The 20176-nt window shown below is 42.8% G+C and overlaps 1 protein-coding gene across 3 annotated transcripts in view; it reads left to right on the top strand.

Moving 5' to 3' along the window:
* Positions 1-19872, top strand: part of LOC139628150 (Golgi apparatus protein 1) — a 29786-nt gene extending 9914 nt beyond the window's left edge. For 2 of the 3 annotated variants that reach the window (XM_071489540.1, XM_071489542.1), the window contains exons 3-27: positions 1446-1532; positions 1900-2115; positions 3217-3420; positions 4091-4162; positions 4299-4485; positions 4636-4853; positions 5165-5286; positions 6080-6181; positions 6721-6874; positions 7032-7049; positions 7710-7847; positions 8098-8184; positions 8489-8551; positions 9096-9209; positions 10291-10379; positions 10509-10626; positions 11268-11360; positions 11671-11808; positions 12935-13058; positions 13171-13313; positions 13745-13846; positions 14252-14359; positions 15192-15312; positions 16020-16126; positions 16784-19872. In XM_071489540.1, coding sequence (XP_071345641.1) covers positions 1446-1532; positions 1900-2115; positions 3217-3420; positions 4091-4162; positions 4299-4485; positions 4636-4853; positions 5165-5286; positions 6080-6181; positions 6721-6874; positions 7032-7049; positions 7710-7847; positions 8098-8184; positions 8489-8551; positions 9096-9209; positions 10291-10379; positions 10509-10626; positions 11268-11360; positions 11671-11808; positions 12935-13058; positions 13171-13313; positions 13745-13846; positions 14252-14359; positions 15192-15312; positions 16020-16126; positions 16784-16951 — 3093 coding nt within the window. In that variant the 3' untranslated portion in view covers positions 16952-19872. The remainder of the gene's footprint in view (positions 1-1445; positions 1533-1899; positions 2116-3216; positions 3421-4090; positions 4163-4298; positions 4486-4635; positions 4854-5164; positions 5287-6079; positions 6182-6720; positions 6875-7031; positions 7050-7709; positions 7848-8097; positions 8185-8488; positions 8552-9095; positions 9210-10290; positions 10380-10508; positions 10627-11267; positions 11361-11670; positions 11809-12934; positions 13059-13170; positions 13314-13744; positions 13847-14251; positions 14360-15191; positions 15313-16019; positions 16127-16783) is intronic. The other variant, XM_071489541.1, reaches the window with a different exon arrangement.
* The last annotated feature ends 304 nt before the right edge of the window (positions 19873-20176 follow it).

The raw sequence follows: 20176 nt of genomic DNA, 5'->3' as shown, positions 1-20176 counted from the left end.
CTTGGACTGTCTTTATTACAGCACTGGAGATGCACTGGGTGCAATTAGCATGTCCCACACACACACCCACACACACACACACACACACACTCTTGCTTTGTCTTGCTGTTATTTTCTGGGCGGTGTGACTGTCAGTAGCTGTTATCTGTGGCTGCTGCAGCTGGAGCCTCGCTGACAGCAAAACAACCGTCAGTGTTAATAAAATGACAGAAAGAAAGACGAGAATCTGGAGACAAAAGACACAAAGCTTCCTTACATAACTGAAGAAATCCACAGTCACAGTTAGTTTTAGGCCATTTGCTTTATCTGTTTACCACTTTTCAAAATGACCTTAACAATTAAACATATTTGGAACAAAACAAAGATATAAAATCAGGGAAGTGAATATAGTTAATTAGAAACCAACAGATACAGACAAATAGAAAGTAGAGGGAAGCAGCCTTTAGCTAAAACCTGTTAGGAAGACGTTTAAAAGAACAAAGATTTCCTCAGAGCCTCTGAGCCCTGGCAGCAAAGCACCGTCACCTCTGGTCTTTAAGCTGGCAACAGGCCCTGGACTGAGGACCTGAGGGAACACGAGGCCCCGTTAATATGTCTTTAAGCTTGGGGCCTGTCTATGAAGTGCTTTAAAAGTAATCAATAAAATATCAGCGTGGAGGGAAGCTGGGGAGGACCTGGGGTGATATGATCGAATTTCCTGGTTTGAGTTAAAAGCCTGTAGCTGCAGCAGTTTGGACAGCATGGAGGCGGTTAAGAGGTTTTGATTCAGGCTGGTAAAAAGAGCGCAGCAGTAATCCAAGTGGGACGAGATAAAAGCTTGTACAATAGTTTCAGTGTCTTTAAATTGAAAGGACAACAACAAAATGATCTGTCTTTGTCTCTGTCCCTCCGCCGCAGCAGAGACACACAAAGAGGAGTTTCTGTGCTGAAACAGGCTGTAACTTCGGAAGATTTGATTCACTCACACTGTTGAACTGTTGTTCAAACTTTAAAAATGTGAACCTGTCTTTTAATCATGGGTGATGTTTTTTTTATATAGGTTTGATCTCATTTTATAAATCTTTTAGATGGGGTAACAATGTGGCAGGACATTGCCGCTGGTCAATACTAAAGAATTCAGTTTTATCTGAATTTAGCTGCAGAAATTTTCTAGCTGTTAAGATGATGTCAACATCCAGCTGTTAACATCATCTCTGCAGCGCTGCGATAATGGATTCATTCACTACAAACCCAAAGATGTTGAGTTTACTGTCAAAGAAAACATAGAAAACTGGAAACTCGGAAACCTTTTGCTCAAAAAATGAATCAATTATCAAAATTGGGACCAGGTGATTCTCAGTGCTGGTCGGCTTCTGGCCGCCAGGGGAAATACTGTCACATCATAGTGGGGGTCAGTAGAGGCCAAACAAATAAAGACATGTTCTAAATCTCCTTCTCTCTACCAGCTTCTGTGGAACTACAAACTCAATCTGACCACGGATCCTAAGTTTGAGTCGGTGGCCACGGAGGTCTGCAAGAGCACCATCGCAGAGGTCAGTCTGCCCCACAGGAGCCTCAGGGTTCCTGTCCGGGGGGGTGGCTCTGTACGACTCGGCCTGTGTGTGTGTGTGTGTGTGTGTGTGTGTGTGTGTGTGTGTGTGTGTGTGTGTGTGTGTGTTGTCCTGCTGGAGAATGAATGTGGGACTGATCAGACGCCTCCCTCATGGTGTTGAGTAGTTGATAAGAATCTAAACTTTGAAAGTGCCGAAAACTTTTGCACTTTGTACATCGCTTTAATTTTTTTATCTTTGAACAATGACGAACAGTTTAACTTTGTCCAGAGGGAAGTTTTCTCTGTGTCAGTGAACCTCAGTCGTCCCTGCGCCGTCCTCTGACCTGCCACATGTTCGATACCTTCAGATAAAGGAGTGTAACGAGGAGGAGCGAGGGAGGGGCTACCTGGTGTCCTGCCTGGTGGATCACCGTGGCAACATCAGCGAGTACCAGTGCAACCAGTACGTCACCAAGATGACCAGCATCATCTTCAGCGACTACCGACTGATCTGTGGCTTCATGGACAAATGCAAAGAGGACATCAACACCCTGCGCTGTGGCAGCATCAACGTGGGACACAAGGTGAGAAGCGTCGGTGGAGGATTTTTTTTTCCTCTCTTTGATTTGGAAAAATAGTAAAATTTTCCATAATGTTTCATTATTTACATTAAGAGAAAAGAAAAATAGACATTCAAATGCAACATATTTATACAATTAACCTGACGTCAGATGATTAGTTACACAGAACCATCTGGGAAGGTTTCGTTAGAAACTGTTTGGAAACAAGCAGGTGTATTCAAAAATACGTGGCAGGTGATTGGATGAACCATGTCTACAGGCAAACTTCAGCCAATCAGATTCAGCATCCTTCCCTACCAGTGAAGTTAGTAAATCAAGCTCTTGCCAATTAGTCTTCAGTGCCGTTTGTTTTTCAGTTCTGATGTAACTGATGTTGCAGCAGCATCAACACCAACCTCTTTATGACCACTGTGGTTCCCTGCAAGCCAATAATTTGGAGCCTGGAGCCTCTCAGAGGCCTCATGAGGTCACAGTGCAGTCAAAGAAAAAAAAATGTTTTAATTAATCAATTAACTAAATTTTTGTTGATTTAAATTACACAAAATTAGTTTGGTCCACTTGCTTTTTCTGGATCTTCAACTGCATCACATTGGAACAAACTCAGTGATGAGTGGTGGTACAGAAAAGGCTGATTTTTTTTCTTTGTCGAACAACTGTTTCAAATGTTAAAAATGAACATTTACACTCAGCATTAAATGAGATTAGTGGAAATTAATACACATAAAAGACTTATTATACTATTATTTATTTATTATACATCCACTTATACAAGAAATAATTCTACTGTGTAGCTAAGGGACCAAGAGGAATTTGTGTAACTCATGTAACATCCAGAGCCTCTATATGATGTGACTGTTAACATTTTGTGTTTGAAAGTCAGAGAGCTCAGTTAAAAGATAAAGGATAACAAAAAGAGACACAAATAGTCTATTTAGTTGTTTATAGTCCGTCTATGTAGGAGAGGTGGGGGCATATTACTTTTCTTACCTGTCTTTTCTCATCTCTGTCCATGCCTCTGCAACACTGATTTCCTCCCTTGTTCCTCCCTTTCTCTCCTCATCCTCCTCTCCTCCTCATCTTTGGCCTTCTTCCGTTCCTCGTCAGGACGTGCACTCTCAGGGCGAAGTGATCGCCTGCCTGGAGAAGGCGTTGGTGAGGGAGGCGGAGCAGCAGGATCACGTTCGCCCAATCAAAGAAGAGTGTCAGAAGTCGATCCTGCGGGTGGCGGAGCTGTCGTCAGACGACTTCCACCTCGACCGACACCTGTACTTCTCCTGCCGCGAGGACCGAGAGAGATTCTGCCAGAACGTGAGGAAGCTTCTCTGATTTTACACTTTGACAGAATAATACAATCACACTGACATGACACATCACAGGGGTTCAAAATCACTATCATTCATTGACGTCCTGCTTTCGAAGCAAATTAGGATTTATTAATAGAATAATGTACTTTATTGATCAGCACAGTCTGCACACAGCTGCATCCAAGGTACAAACAAAATAATACAATAGAACACAGAACAGACACAAACACACAAAGATGTGATTGTACAGAAAAATTACTCAGAATATCAAATATGTGTTTACAAATCAGTATGAAGGTCAAATCTTTTTATATTTCCCTGTCACATTAACCTTCCTGCAACACAAGGTGAAGTGCACAGTTTCTGATCAACCTTAGCATCACTTGAGAGTGTGTGATAGCCAGTTAGCAAACTATTAGAAAAATCAAATAGGTGATAAAAAGTGATAGATAAATCATCTGACCTCTGCCGGTCCAAATATTTGTGGTAAAAACTGAAAGAAAATTAAAGAAGAGACCTAAAAATCACCATGTTCTGTGTGAATGTTCTGCTGAAACAAACAAGAAAAGAAAAGCAAACATTTTCCTGGAATGTGGGAAATAAAAGGCTGAACATACAAAAACCACTGGTGCTTCAACTCTCATCTCAGTGTCTCTGCCTTTTGTTCTCCACAGACTCAGGCAGGAGAAGGAAAAGTCTACAAGTGTCTGTTCAATCACAAGTTTGAAGAGGCCATGTCAGAAAAGGTACGACCACTTAAACATCTCACACCTGGGGGCAAACCGAGGAGGGCGGGGGGATTCTTGTGGTCTCCTGAACGACTGTGGTGAACTTGTTCGGTCACTAACACTAGCCTCTTTGTCCTCTCCTGCGCCTCCAAAGTGCCGTGATGCTCTCACAACCCGTCAGAAGCTGATCTCTCAGGACTACAAGGTCAGTTACTCTCTGGCTAAAGCCTGTAAGCTGGACCTGAGGAGGCACCGCTGCAGCCTGGACACCAACCTGCCGCGGGCCCGCGAGGCTCGGCTGTCGTACCTGCTGCTGTGCCTGGAGGCCTCCGTCCACCGCGGTGAGCTGGGGAGGGGGTCAGGTGTTATTCACACCTCTGTTTCCTGACTAATCATTACCCCAGTGCTGCAATACAAATACAGCTCCAGTGTGCACCTCCCTGTCATCAGGGCTTCAGGTGTCAGTAATAATATGATCTTGTGCTGTGCAGGTCGTCCGGTCAGCGGGGAGTGTCAGGGCGAGATGCTGGACTACCGGCGGATGCTGATGGAGGATTTCTCTCTGAGTCCGGAGATCGTGCTTCACTGCCGGACGGAGATTGAGGCCCACTGCTCCGGTCTGCACCGTAAAGGCCGCACGCTGCACTGCCTGATGAGAATCGGACGCGGCGATCGCAGCACCGCCGTCGACAGCGTCTGCCAGAGCGCAGTAAGATCACAGGGCTCGCTGCCACTGTCAGAGCTCTTACCTCTGAAATCGAGGCTCACTGCTCTGACTCTGGCATAGTCTGCAAAAAATCAAACATACACATATTTAATTTCATTTGAGAATGAAATAAAATATGTGTAAAATACCAACTAAAGTTTTATAAATAATCATGTCAATGAGGCAGTATCTTTAATCAAAATAAATAACAGACTGTATATCAGTGGGGGTTTGATAGGTTGTATATCAATAAGATATAAATAAAACTGAGCTGCTGACATTTAATTTCTTTCTAAACTTTGTCTCCGCTGCAGCTGCAGACTCTGATCCAGTCTGCGGACCCTGGAGCCGACTACCGGATCGACCGTGCGCTTAATGAGGCCTGCGAGTCTGTGATCCAGACCGCCTGCAAACACATCCGCACCGGAGACCCAATGTGAGCTGGTTATACACACGCACACACGCACACACACACACACACACACAAACAATGTGCATTTACTATTACTACCTTTTGTCAAATAATCTCAACTTTAAATGATTCATTTGTTTTGTTACTCCAGGTCTTTGGGGAAAAAGGCAATAAAAAAAAAAAATCATTTACAAAGGTTGATTGTTTTGTCTTTCCTGCTTTAGACTCTAACATTAGTCATAATTTGTGGTTTAAAGGAGACAGCAGCTGCTAGGAAGCTCACTGACTCATAATGGACAAATTCCCAAACGTCCATTAGCTTCACCGCTTATCCTCCAGAGCAGAGGCGGAGCTGGAGCTGGTCCCAGCTGAGACCGGGCAAGAGGCCACCGGCCAATCACACGACTGACAGAGACAGCTGTCACAATTTAGAGTCAGAGAATCATCCTAAACTTCATGTCTGTCACTTATCTGGATCCAGGCATGGATGGGTTATGAGACAATGAGCCCCCTGATGTAGACAAGTAAAAGGCCCCCCACCCCTTCTACATAGGACCCCCAGACTGAGAATGTGGTTTATGTCTCTTTGTTTTCTATGTCCAATAAAAGGTATTAAATAATAATATGTGGCATTAGAAAGGTCTTATTTTTAGTTTGGTGAACACTGAGGAAACCATGTTTGTTTTTGATGAACATGAGTTTAACAAATCATTAATTAATTTTGTTTGGCCTAATAGACACAGGTTCATCTGATCTGGTGTGTGTGTGTGTGTGTGTGTGTGTGTGTGTGTGTGTGTGTGTGTGTGTGTGTGCGCAGGATCCTGTCGTGCCTGATGGAGCATCTGTACACGGAGAAGATGGTGGAGGACTGTGAACACCGACTGCTGGAGCTGCAGTATTTCATATCCAGAGACTGGAAGTGAGTCTGCTCTGAATCAGGACGAGTCAGTGAATCCGAACCCATCAGCTGTTTACTACTGTTTAGCTGCTTCAGTAACTTCAGTCAGTTTTCATTTTACGTTTTATACAAACAGATCTTAACAGTAGTAACAACAACAATACTAACATCATATAACGCTGAAACATCAAAGTTCATTGACAAAAGACTCTGCATAAACATGGAGAAAGATCGAACGCTGCTTTTATGATTAAAGGTAAGAAATGATGAAGTCAATGTGGCTCCTGCATCACAAGTCGTACTTATTGAAACTCTGTCGTGATAACTGAGTTGAAGCAGTTGTACATTCTCCATCTGGATCAGATCATTGTTATAAGGACCTTATAATGTTGCTCATCACCAGGACCAGGGGATTTCCAAATTTTATATCGCTCCAGCCCAAATATCACGATATACGATTTTATCATGGTGGTATTGTTGTGTTTTATATTTCATTAGTGTTTTAAAATAACACATTATTCTATTATTGGTTGATTATTTTATGTTCCTCTGTCTCCCAGACTGGATCCCATCCTGTATAAGAAGTGTCAGGGCGACGCCGCCCGGCTCTGCCACACCCACGGCTGGAACGAGACCAGTGAGCTGATGCCGCCGGGCGCCGTCTTCTCCTGCCTGTACCGCCACGCCTACCGCACCGAGGAGCAGGGACGTCGGGTACGATGACGCCAGAAACACACACACTGTGACTCCTGGTGCTGGATCACTTTACATGTGGAGCCACGTGGAGGTTGTGATGCGTGTGTACACTCAGGTGTACGAGGCTGGTGTGTTTGATCAGCAGGTGTAACTGTGATGTTTTTAAATTTAACAGGTAAACCCAGGTGAGCAGGTAAGTGGAGCCAAGTCAATCAGCAGTGATCCTGGTGAAGGGTTAAATTGTTGATGGCACTGACTTAATTAGTGACAGGCCGGGATGATTGGATGCTGGTTTGTTATTGTCTGTTTAAAAACACAGGAGCTGAACCACTGAAATTGAAATCACACATTTAGTTTTGTTGGAAATCAGAGTTAACATTAAAGGGGAACCTGGAGGGGGCGGGAAACTGCCATTTTTATTTTCTCATGGCTAATGAGCTGCTGTCTGTGCATAATTATTGTGCGTGGATTTGGTGTCAAACGTTTATGCATTTCCTTAATTATTTAAATATTATTTTTAATTTTTTCAATTGTTGGAGAAAACAAACCGTGAAGCAGTTTCTCTCTGGTTGCTGGGCAACAGTGATTCTCACTATTTTCTTAATTTTTACAAAGCCAATGATCAATTGATTAATCAAGACAGTAATCAGAGGATTGATCCATATGAATAAAATATCATTACCTGCAACCTGATATAAAAGTGTTAAATAATTAGCTTTGCCTCAACCAACTGCAGCAGTTAAATACACTGAGTACTTTTACTTGTGATACTTGAAGTTTTTTCCTGATTATACTTAGTAATAGTGTGTGTGTGTGTGTGTGTGTGCGTGTGTGTGTGTGTGCATGCGTGCAGCTGTCTCGGGACTGTAAAGTGGAGGTCCAGAGGATTCTCCACCAGAGGGCGCTGGATGTGAAGTTGGACCCTGAGCTTCAGAAACGCTGCATGACCGACCTCGGCAAGTGGTGCAGCGAGAAGACAGACACTGGACAGGTGAGACACGCAGCGCTGTGACCACAGCTCATCTCTGCTGCTACAGTTTTGTTTTTGTTTTTTTTTAATCAAAACTTTTCTTTGAATCCAAATTTAGATAAGAAACCAAACACTGACACATTTTAAAGAAAACTGAAGGGGGATTTGCATGTTTTATCCATTTAGATACAAGTCATGTAAACTGCAGTGTGTGTGTGTGTGTTTGCGTGTGTGTGTGTGTGTGTGTGTGTGTGTGTGTGTGTCCGTCCAGGAGCTGGAGTGTCTGCAGGATCATTTGGAGGACCTGGTTTCTGCCTGCAGGGAAGTCGTGGGCAACCTGACAGAGCTGGAGTCAGAGGTCAGAGTTCAGCACTATTAGAAACCAGGAGAAACTGGTCATCACTCATTATATTAGTATAAGTGTGAGATATGAGGATCATCATGACCTGTTATCGTGGTTGATGGTTGAGGATTGAGTTCCTGTTAATTGTTTTTTCTTTGGTATTTCTGTTTTGTCTTTGTTGTGTTGCTCTGATGTGTTGATTGTATTAAAAACATAATTTTTCCTACAGTATGAACCTGTTTATTGATTGTGTAGTTCCTCTGATGTGAGGCGTTGAAATGTTCCTTTGTCTCTGTTTCTCTCTGACTTGTGGCTGCAGGACATCCAGATCGATGCTCTGCTCATCAGAGCCTGTGAGCCAGTCATCCAGGCCCACTGCCATGTGAGCACGCACACACACACACACACACACACACACACACACACACACACACACACACACACACACACACACACACACACACACACTCTTCTACATTTATACAGTCGTATGCAACAGTCAGTGTGTCCTTCAACCTTTTAATCACTCAGAACTAACTTTTTAGGCCATCTCTGGTCAGGAATTGTCAGCTGATGACTTCTCCAGATCTGATAAATTCTTACTCATAATAACACTCGACGACCAATGAGCTGCTCCGAGCCAGCTGAGGATCTGAAGTGAAGCTATCTGATGCTACAAAGCAGGAGATTAAAAAAAAAGATGTCAGACAGCCTCTAGCTTTAAATTTCCACTGACCAAACATCCATTTAGTGGGGTTGTAATAAACTAGAGCTTCAGATTTCAGGTGTGTTTAGGTTTATTTCCTTGAATGATGTGTAAATAATAATGTTAAGTATTGTTAATCTGTGTGTGTGTGTGTGTGTGTGTGTGTGTGGTGTGTGTGTGTGTGTGTGTGTGTGTGTGTGTGTGTGTGTGTGTGTTGTAGGACGTAGCTGATAACCAGATCGATACAGGTGATCTGATGGAGTGTCTGGTTCAGAATAAACACCAGAAAGAGATGAACGACAAGTGTTCAGTCGGCGTGACACACTTCCAGCTGGTCAGTTATCAGGACAGTACACGTTTCTCTGTCTCTCTATACTCTGTATCTTACTCTGTCTCTTTCCAGTTTGGCTGTGAGGACTTTTATAAACTAACAATCAAACGGTTTCATATTCACTTTGGGAGATAACAAATCCCAATGATCTCTCTGAGTCTCTGAAGACTTTTGTTACCCTTACCGAAGACGCCTCAGGTCCTTACCAACACAGTCTCTTAAAAAAATCAGAGCAGACTCCAGTGAAGTTTAGAGTGAATCACAAGTGATTCTTTTTATTTCCACCGCTTTTCTACAACAGTATAAATTTAGAGTTGTGCAGCCTTGGCAGAGATGTCGTTCTGTGTCTTTCTGGCATTCACATGTGGTCGATTTTTCCTGTAATGATGACTTCACAGTTTTTCAAATCTGTCTCAAAACAATATTCAGGTGCCCACTTGAGGGCAGTTTTTTTTTTTTATTGCTCCTCATTCCTTCTGTTCAAACATCTTCTAATGTGTTTCCAGTGTAAATATTGGGAGACAGAATCTACAGCTCTAACGTGTAAACATGTATTAAAAGTTAAAATGAGGCTTCAGCCACCTGAGTTAAACAAATGAAGGTGATATCCTCCAAAGTTAAAGTCTTTTCAGGGTGAAATTCTCTCTGTTTGTTACTCTACCTCCACTGCAGCTCAACAGGGAAACACAAATTTAAGATGTTTTTAAATTCAGTTTGATTTAATCAAGCAAAAACCTGCTTCACATCTGCACCTGGTCCTTGTTTTAGGATGGATTTGAATAACTGTGAGATTACAGTTGAAGTTTGTGTTGTTTTTTTTGTGTTGAAATAACAGAATTTTTTATCTCATCCACAACAAATGGCTTAACATTAGAGTTTGTTCTAAATCAGAAACAGATCTCTCACATTAACAGTGTCTTACTCCCCTCATATTCATAAGAGTGTGAAACTTTAATGGCTCCATCTGTGATGCTCAGTTGTTACAGGATGCAGCAGGACAGAGGAGAATAAAATCCAGATGATCACTCCGCTGTTTCTCTGTTAGTGATGATATTTCTCTCTCCCTCCCTGCGTCAACTTTCAGATCCAAATGAAGGATTTCCGCTTCTCCTACAAGTTCAAGATGTCCTGTAAGGAGGACGTTCTGCGCCTGTGTCCAAACATCAAGAAGAAGTGAGTCCAGTTTCCATGGAAACAACCTGAACACTGGAAACTTAAATTTGATATGTAGCTTTTTTTCTTTGTAAAACACTGAAGTGTTTGGTGCCTCCAGTGGATCTGATGGACGGATGTAATTCACAGGGTGGATGTCGTCATCTGTCTGAGCACCACAGTGAGGAACGACACGCTGCAGGACGCGAGGGAGCAGAGGGTCTCTCTGAAATGTCGTAAACAGCTGCGGGTGGAGGAGCTGGAGATGGTACGCACACACACACACACACACACACACACACACACACAAACATCACCTAACCCGTTTCTCACTCAGGGTGTTTATACAGGGGAATTTTTGGGATAATTATCCTTTATCCTGTGAATGTAAATTTCACACACTACACTTTATACATGTGCAAAACACCTGAACCTGCAGCACTGACAAATCCACACATGGCTTCACGTCTTGTAGCCGGAGATAAATATCCTGTTAACAAACACAAACAGGAGCTCAGATCAGTGAGTAGAGTCTTTTTTCAGTGTATCCCGCTCATAAATGTGATCTCTGGCGTCACTATGAAATCAACCAGAGTCAGTGAACCATCCAACAAGGGTTATAAATACAGGCGGCTGGGACGTCCCGACAGAACAGGATCTAAATGTCAGTAAATTTATTCACTATGTGAATAATTGTTGGTGTTATTGATTATTTTCTCTTATTGTTTGTCCAGCACAACAGTGACAAAGGTGTAAAATGGACTGTATGTGAAGGTTTTAAAAAGTCGGTCCTTTTGTTTTGATGTGGTGACACCACTGTGAAGCCTCTGTGCAACGTGACACCATGAAACTGTGGAATCGCTTTTGTTTTCATGTGTAAGATGAAACTTTCTCCTGTTCTCTCCTCAGTCGGAGGATATTCGGTTGGAACCGGAGCTGTATGATCCCTGTAAATCTGACATCAGTCGACTCTGTCCCAACGTCAACTTTGGTAACGCTCAGGTAAGAAACAGTAGAAATTTTAGAAACATTGGAAACATTAGAAACTTTAAAAACATTAGAAACTTTAGAACCTTTGAAAACTTGAGAAACTTTAGAAACTTTGGAAACATTAGAGCAAAATCTGAGATACTTTCCTTCTCTCCTCTCCTCATTCCCTTTCTCCTCTCTCCTCCTCTCCCTCCTCCCTCTTTTATCCTTTCCCTCCTCTGCTCCTGACCTTCTGCCCTTGTTCCTCTCTTCCTCTTTTTCTCTGACCTTTTCCCCCCTCTCCTCTCCCTCCTCTCCTTTGCTCCTCCCTGCACCTCCTCAGATGATCGAGTGCCTGAAGGAGCAGAAGAAGCAGCTCAGTCAGCGCTGCCACCAGCGGATCTTCAGACTGCAGGAGGTGGAGATGAGCGACCCCGAGCTTGACTACCAGCTGATGAGAGTCTGCAAACAGATGATCAAGGTGAGGAGGAGGAGGAGGAGGAGGAGGAGGAGGAGGAGGAAGGAGAAAGCTTTGGGATTTGTACTTCTGATATAAATACCACTTGTTTTAGATTTCAGTTCCCAATATTTGATATGTTTGGTGACATAATCAGTAGAACATAAAACACTCAATTCCTGGTGCAGAGTCCTAGAATTTAGTTTTTTGGTTTCATACAGCTCAGGTCTCATATTTCCAGTTTTTATCATCATTCCTATTGGTAATCTTCATATATTGTTCTCATAAAATGAATTGCTGGGATCTGGAAAACAGAGATGTAACTTGAAGTTCCTCTGCAGACTTGTTGTCAACTCTAAAAATGCTCAGCTATGATTAATAATTAGTTTAACATAGTTCTCCCACATAAAAGGTGAAAAAAATGGAAAACTGGGGCTGTACATCTTACTTCCTCATTGAGAAATCTGGATGAGGCCTTAGGCCCCGCCCACCAGTGCTGCTTGTGCTAGGTTGACAGGTGAGAGAGCAGAGAGTATCGGGATGGTTAGCCTAAATTGGCGACTAGCAGCCGTATCAGAACGGTGAGCGCAGTTAGCATCTTTTATTTGTTTATGTTGTTTGTTAGCTTGTAACTGCCAGTGGCTGACACAGTGTTAGTGGTTGTGCTAATGCTAACTCTAGCTCTTTGTACTGACAAGGTTTCAGGTGTATATAGCCCCGCCCCCCGTCCCCACAAGTTGACAGGATTGGTTCTTTAAGTTCTATGACATATGAACCGCTGACTGTCTGAATCTGTTTTTATGAGACTGTCACTGGTTCACTGCAGTTTAAGGTGGAAACACTCAGTCATGGTGTCGACTGATCATTTCACTCATCGTGTGTCTTGTATTTTATAAACCCTGAGGTTAGTTAACATGCAGGACAGAAAATAACAGAAGAATTAGCAGGTAAGCATTAAAAGTAAAAGTACTGGTTCTACAGAAAACTGGGCCTTGACTGAACCATTATTACATGTTACATAATGGATAATAAGGAGGCATCAGCAGCATTTTACTGTTGTAGCTGTAGCTGTAGTTTAGATAATCTGGCTGCTCATGTTCCCAGACCTCAGCAGCTGTAATGAAGTGAAATCACAAACTCTGTCCTGCAGCGGTTCTGCACCGAGGCCGACGCCAGAAACGTTCTCCAGTGTCTGAAGCAGAACAAAAACAGCGAGCTGATGGATCCCAAGTGTAAACAGATGATCACCAAGAGACAGATCACACAGAACACAGGTACACACATAGAAACACACATACACACACACACACACTCTGAACTCAACTGAACCCGAATCCACATTTACCTCACTGACACTCCTCCGTCCTCCTCCTCTTCCTCCTCCAGACTACAGGTTGAACCCGGTGCTGAGGAAGGCTTGTCGAGCCGACATCCCAAAGTTCTGCCAGTCGATCCTGAACAAGGCGAGCGAGGACAGCGAGCTGGAGGGTCAGGTCATCGCCTGCCTCAAACTCAAATACGCTGACCAGGTGAGACCGCGACCACATCACAGCCAGCTTCATAAAGCCTCTGGTGGAGACGAGAGCAGGCAGTGAAACCTACCAACCTGCAAATAAAAGGATGAAGTGGTGAAGGGATAAAAAAGGCACCAATAAAATTTATACATAATAAAATGGGATAAAGGCCTAGTTAATGCTAAAGGAGACAAGGGTTTAGAAATTTTAATTAAAATAATTATTACTTGCAGTTCTATAGAGACGTGTTGGTTTTAAAATTGCAGGTACATTGTTTCTACTCTACAGGAAGCCATATTTGATCTTTTTCAGACATTCCTGAATTCGTGTCTTGATACTTTTGAAATATGGTTCGTCTCTTGGTGCTGGGGGGAAAAAACTGTAACATGCTGGTGATTCTTACTGCTGTGTTAAACTGCGCGTTTTGTGGCTGGGGTTTGGTGCAGCGGTTGTCTCCAGACTGTGAGGACCAGATCAGAGTGATTCTCCAGGAGTCAGCGCTGGACTACAGACTGGACCCACAGCTGCAGATGCACTGCTCAGAGGAGGTGAACACTTCTCTTTGTTTTGGATCTCTGGCATCAAACCAGCTCTTTATTTTCCAGACTTTATTCAGCCTTATTTTCCAGAATGCTCCTTCTGTTTGTTGGATAACGTGGTTTTTATATGATGTGGTACTGTCCGACAGTCCACCTGTTATTGAGTATCTTAAGCAAAACTATCTCATATTCACAGCCTGTTTTATTACTCTGTGAAACTTCTGCAGTTTATTTATCAGTTAATGAAAACTTTTGGCTGCATCAATGGTTAAAATGTTGATTGTCATTATTCCAGTTATAAAACTAATGAAAAAAAATCTGTTGCAAGAATATTTGTCTTAATTTTTGCTTTCCTCACTGTCATTATTTTTCTGTTGTTCTTTCTTCTTCACTCCTCCTCCTCTCCTCCTGCAGATCTCCAGGCTGTGTGTGGAGGAGGCAGCAGCTCAGGAGCAGACCGGTCAGGTGGAGGAGTGTCTGAAAGTCAACCTGCTGAAAATCAAACAGGAGGCCTGTAAAAAGGTAAAAAAAAAAACAAACTGAAAGTATTGTGGAGTTTGAATTTGTTGAAAATCCTCAGAGAATGTGGTCGGGGGGAAATGATTTGAGCTCGAGCTGCAGATCTATTTTTAAAAATCTCTCAAAATCTCAAAATGTCTAAAGTCTTGATGCACAAATGGTTTCAGGTCATGTTCGTACACTGATCTTATTTACTAAAGCTTGAGTCAGTAGCAAATTTTATTCACTGTGCATCATATTAATGTGACAGTGCAGCTACTGCACCAACAGGGACTAAAGTTCCTCCCTTGCTTGTGTGTTCAGGTGCGTCTGGACTGTAGGAAAAAAGTATTCAGGATCAACAAGGCTGTGATTTGTTTCTAAAGTCAGTGTAAAGTTTGTAAAGAGCAATGAGACTTTGTTGGAAGCAGTTTAAAGTGTGTTAACATTTATTCTCTCTTTGCGAGTGCCTGTCTTGACTCAAGGGTGAAACAGTCCAAATTTATTGTGCTCATTTATTTTCACTTGGACAAACTGCAGCATTGCAGAGTCTCCTATGAGATCAAAGACTGTACAGACACAGCAAACAGAAATAAGATGGTGCTGACTTTTGTGTTTTATATGTGGTTTTGAAATTTTTGCCCTTTGCTCTTTTCTCCTCCTTTAGTTCCTTCAGTGAATGTTGGTCTGTAACATTATTTTGCTCCCATGTGGCTCAGACTCCCGTGATGAACAGATTCAATTTGGTTTAACAACAGTTTCACGACCAGTAATCCACCCTAGACTCAAACCATTGTCAGTGTGTGTGTTAGGCGCCAACTACATTAAGTGTTGGTGTTTGTTGTCGTCTGTGCAGGAGGTCCTGAACATGCTGAAGGAGAGTAAGGCGGACATCTTTGTGGACCCGGTCCTTCACACAGCCTGCGCTCTGGACCTCAAACACCACTGTGCTGCCATCACACCCGGCCGAGGACGACGTGGGTGCTTTCAGCTTATCTTTCACATTTTTATGTTGAATTTGTGCAGAAGTTTCCCAGGTTCATAAAGCTGCATCAGTTCAAGGAGTCAGAGGAAATACATAACATCTCATCAACCTGTGACTATCAACCACATTACAGCAGTTGAAGAGGTTAAAATACCTTCCAGTGTGTTTGAACCAAGTGGCAACCCACTGTGACGTCACCCACTGGCCGTCGCCATCTTGGTTTTTTGAAACCAGAGGAAACCATATTTGGAAGAGAAGGTGGAGCTGAGGAGGAGAGAGTGACCTGTCTGATTGTCTGGCAGGTCGCTGTGCATGGTACAGTCTGTCAATCACATGGTAGCCCCGCCCTAATGCATCCTCTGCTTTATGGTCTATTTTCCTCTAAATGGACCATAATTTAAAAAGTGAACATCATGTTATATTGAAGAAGACTTGAAACTAGAGACCGAGACCACAAACTCATCAGGAAAACATTCACTGAGGTAAAAATCAAGTGAGAAGTAGAGACATTTTCCCATAGACTTCAATACAATCAGACTTCTTTTTACAACCAGTGGAGTCGCCCCCTGATGGTCACTAGATAAAATGCAGCTTTGAGGCTCTTCAGCACTGGATTCACTCTTCAAACCCGGAGTCTAGGTCCATTTTTTTAACAGTCTATGGTTTGAACGTCTTCATTTGTTGCTCCCTGTCTTGCAGAGATGTCGTGTCTGATGGAGGCGTTACAGGATAAGAGAGTTCGTCTGCAGCCTGAATGTAAGAAAAGACTTCAAGACCGCATCGACATGTGGGGCTACGCTGCCAAGGTAAACACCTACAGGAGGCATTTCCACCTTTCACACAGCCTCAGAGCAGCTGTGGGTGGGTTTCAGTCTGTCAGTAATCACAACGTACATTTATCATGATGAAAATTAGCTCCAGATGAAAACAGATCAGTGTGGAGTGATGAGTTTGTCAAATTAATACATGAAACCATTATGTTTTTTTACCTTTTTTAGATGGATGAAATTCATACATTTGACTGGAAACCCACCTTATAACTGATACTTTACTCAATCTACTCTCAATCTGCAGCTTCCTAAGTTTTACAGATCTTCATAGTGAGTTTCAGCACATTGTTCGTGTGTCCAGACCATAACTTCCCCGTCCTGGTTCAAAAGCCACTGCACACTCCCAGCTCAGGGACAAACAGCAGACAGACACAGTCAGACAGCAGCTGGTGAACATAGTGAAGCGTTTAGCAGCTGAAGAGCCAGATGTTTCCCTCCAGAGTTGGTGGAGACCAAACACAGATGATGTTACTCTACAACTACTAGATGTGTGAATAAGCAACTTTCTTATTGCCTTTCTTGTGAAGACGATCAGTCTGGTTACCGGACTGATGACAAACAGGTTGACCACTGTGCTGATTTCCTGCTCTGTACGAAGCTCTTTGACTCTTAACCTTTCCCTCCGGCCTGTAGGTGGCGCCAGCAGAGGGCTTCTCAGACCTGGCAGTGCAGGTGATGACGTCGCCCTCCAAGAACTACATCCTGTTCATGATCGCACTGAGCGTGTGCGTCCTCTTCCTGGTGGGGCTGCTGTGCGGTCGGATCACCAAGCGCGTGACGAGAGAACTGAAGGACCGGTAGAGGACGATTGCTCTGGCGCTTCAGAAAAGACTGACTCCTCGCACCTTCCTGTACCTTCCTCCTCCTCCTCCTCCTCCTCCCGCTCTTCTTCTGCCCCCCCCCCTCAGATGCCCAGTCTGTAACCAGCCAACCTGCACAGTGCCAACACCAGTGCCCACATCTGGACCTCCTCCTTGGTTTGAAACTGTTTGGCTGCTGCTGAATATTTGCATCAAATGCAAAATGTTTCCCAACTCTCATGAAAATCTTTAATCTCCACATGTTAAGAGATGATTGTCTGATCAGAGCCTTTTTTTCCTTGGTGATAATATTTCCCTCCCAGCAAATCTGCTTGTCCCAAGGTTCCCGTCTGGGGTCGGACATGAGGTCGTCTTTTAAGTTTCTAAATAAGCGCTGTTCATGATGTGACTGAGGGCTGCTTCTGACGTTAGGATTGCTTTCCACCCACTAGGTCCTAATGCTTTTTGTGGTATTTAATGGAGACTGGAGCATGTAGAGCAACAGGAAGTGGTTTCTGTCTAAGGGACTGCGGCTGCCTGACTCGCACACGGGGCAACTCGAAATCTTGTGGGGAACTTTGGGGGTTGAACTCTTGAGATATTCTTGTTGCTTTGAAACATCTTCCCATCAATCATGAAGTCCCGTCCTCCTCAGTCCTGTACAGGATCCCGTCCAGTTCACCAGGTACGACTCTTCACTCACTACTGAAAACCCCCTCTGACTGAAAATGAAGGTCAAGCTGGTCTCCATTATCAGGAATGTTTTGTGCACATTTTTTTTTAAAAAGAATTCATTTAAATGCTAATTAAATCGTTGCACTTTTTTTTATTTTTTATGCCTTATTTATTGACGATTAGTGACTGATTCTGATTTCATTGTGCATGGTTGAACATCTCTGTCGTCCAGCTTAGCTTCCCCGCTGAGGTGATTCAGTGAAGTCCACAGTGAGACACTGCAGTACAGCTCTGACTGTTGTGAGGCTGGAAAGTTCAGATTACAGCACTGGAGGCCAAAAAGGGTAATTCCTCCTTAAGTTTTGGATTGTAATATTTTTACCAACTTTTACCATGACCTGTGTCGTTAATCTGCCTGTAATGAACAGAGAGGCTTCATTCTCCCTGGTTTTCTTTGTTTAAACGCTGTGTTGACGTCGATGTTCGTCACTTCCTCTCTCACACATGAGACTCTGTAAAAACAGCTGCTTCTCTCTGCACAGGGAGGAACTTTTTTTTTTTTTTAAACAAAATTCCAATAATTTATGTATCAATGACGTACCACAGGTTTGACCACACTATTAAATCTGCACTGAACTGCTAACCCATCAAAAGGCCCCAGGCCTCGATTACTCTGCAGGCCTTCGGTCCCAGTTCTCCAATTTGTTCAACACAACTAAAAAGACACACAAAACAACCACAAAGGGACACAACGCAACTACAGAGAGTCAATGTGACTGTAAAGAGCCACAAAACAACTACAGAGACCCATCATGATGACAAGGAGGCGCAAAGCAACCGCAGAGAGACACAAAACAACTGCATAGCAACAAGAACTACAGGCAAACACAAAACAACTAAAAAGACGTGCAAAACAACAACACCAAAAACAATACAGAGACAAAGTATGACGACAAAGAGGCGCAAAGTAGCCACAGAGACACACAAAACAACCACACAGCAGCAAAAACAACTACAGAAAGACACAAAAAGACGCGCGAAACAACCACAATGACACACAAAACTACAGAGACCCATCATGACGATAAAGAGGCACAAAGCAACTGCAGAAAGACGTTAAACGACTTCAGAGAAAACCAAAATGATCACAGAGATGAAAACCAACCACAGCAGTCGTTTTGTGTCTCTTGCAGCTCACTCCTCTGTGGGAGGGGGCTCATTTAAAACGCCTGTATCCAGGGGCCCAACGTCTCATGATCTGTCCATGCTGAGAGATGTTTGGAGCTACAAACAGCAGCTATGTATTTACAATATTTCATTTATTTTTAATATTAGAGTATTGAAATCGTTTAGATATTTATTTGCTGTTCAGAGTTTTGGCTGCAGTGAAACAGACGTCATTTGAGAAATGGATTAAATAGAAATATTAAAGACAGACAAATGTCACATAATTTGTTTGGCTTTGTGCTGATCACAACTAAATCCTGTGGATCAGTTGTGAAAACCAGATAGAAAAGTCCTCTCAGTATTTTACAGACATTCAAGCCATAACACATCGTGCTTTTGCAGGCAAATTACTTTCACTCTAATTGTAAAGAGATGCAAACATTATTTTCCATTTTTTTCTAATTGATGAATATTTCATTTTGCACTTTAACTTGACATACGTCAGCTGATTGGACAACGAGCCTCATTCATCACATTCATCAATTTGTGAAAAGATTTACACTAATTGTCTTTTTACACACGTTTTGCAGCTTTCTGTTGTACGTTACCGTGTGAATGATACAGACGGGGTGAGATGAAGTGTGCAGCATATACACACTATTTTCTCTTATTGCAAAAGTTATTGAACCTTAAGTTGCAAATAATGTGGAGACATTGAAGGATTTTTGCCTGTGAAAAGAAATGTCCTACCTGAAGGCCGAGTCGATCAACTGTCCCATAGAAACCACCCGGTCGCTGCTTCGAGCTTTTCTAAACGACCTTCGAGTTTCTGTGTGTGTGTCTGCTGATGTTGAATCAGAGAGATTTAACAGGAAATGAAGACGGCGCTCATAACCAGTTTTGTACGGAAGTCTCTGTGTGAACAAACTTTATCAGTGTGCAGTTTTTTTCTTGTTTTTTTTTTTTTTTTGGATTATGCCATGTAATATGAAGATGTAACAGAATTATCATTGTGAGATTTGATTTTGCTGTACAGATAAAATTTGTCAATTTAATAAAAATTGTCTGCAGATTTTCAGATTTCTGCCTCAACCTGAGTCCATTTTAATACTGAATATAATATCCTGTACTCTGAGACAGTCCGGGCCGGGGACATTATGTTTTCAGGTTGTCCGTGCAACATTCATTTGGACTCAAGGATGAACTGACTAGATTTTGGTTTTCAAAGGTCAAAGGTCGCTATGACCTCACAGAGCATGTTTTTGATCATAGCTCAAAAATTCATACACTAATGACGACACAATTAAACTCAAATGTCTATAAGGATAAAATGGTCAAAGGTCAACTTCACTGTGATGTCATAATGTTCTGCAAACACTCTTCT

This window comes from Trachinotus anak, unplaced genomic scaffold (genome assembly GCF_046630095.1).
Source record: "Trachinotus anak isolate AG129_WGS33_773 ecotype Australia unplaced genomic scaffold, CSIRO_AGI_Tana_v1 ptg000011l, whole genome shotgun sequence".
NCBI classification, from domain to species: Eukaryota; Metazoa; Chordata; class Actinopteri; order Carangiformes; family Carangidae; genus Trachinotus; species Trachinotus anak.
Note: the sequence above shows the minus strand (reverse complement) of the source record. Positions and strands in the feature narration are given on the sequence as shown.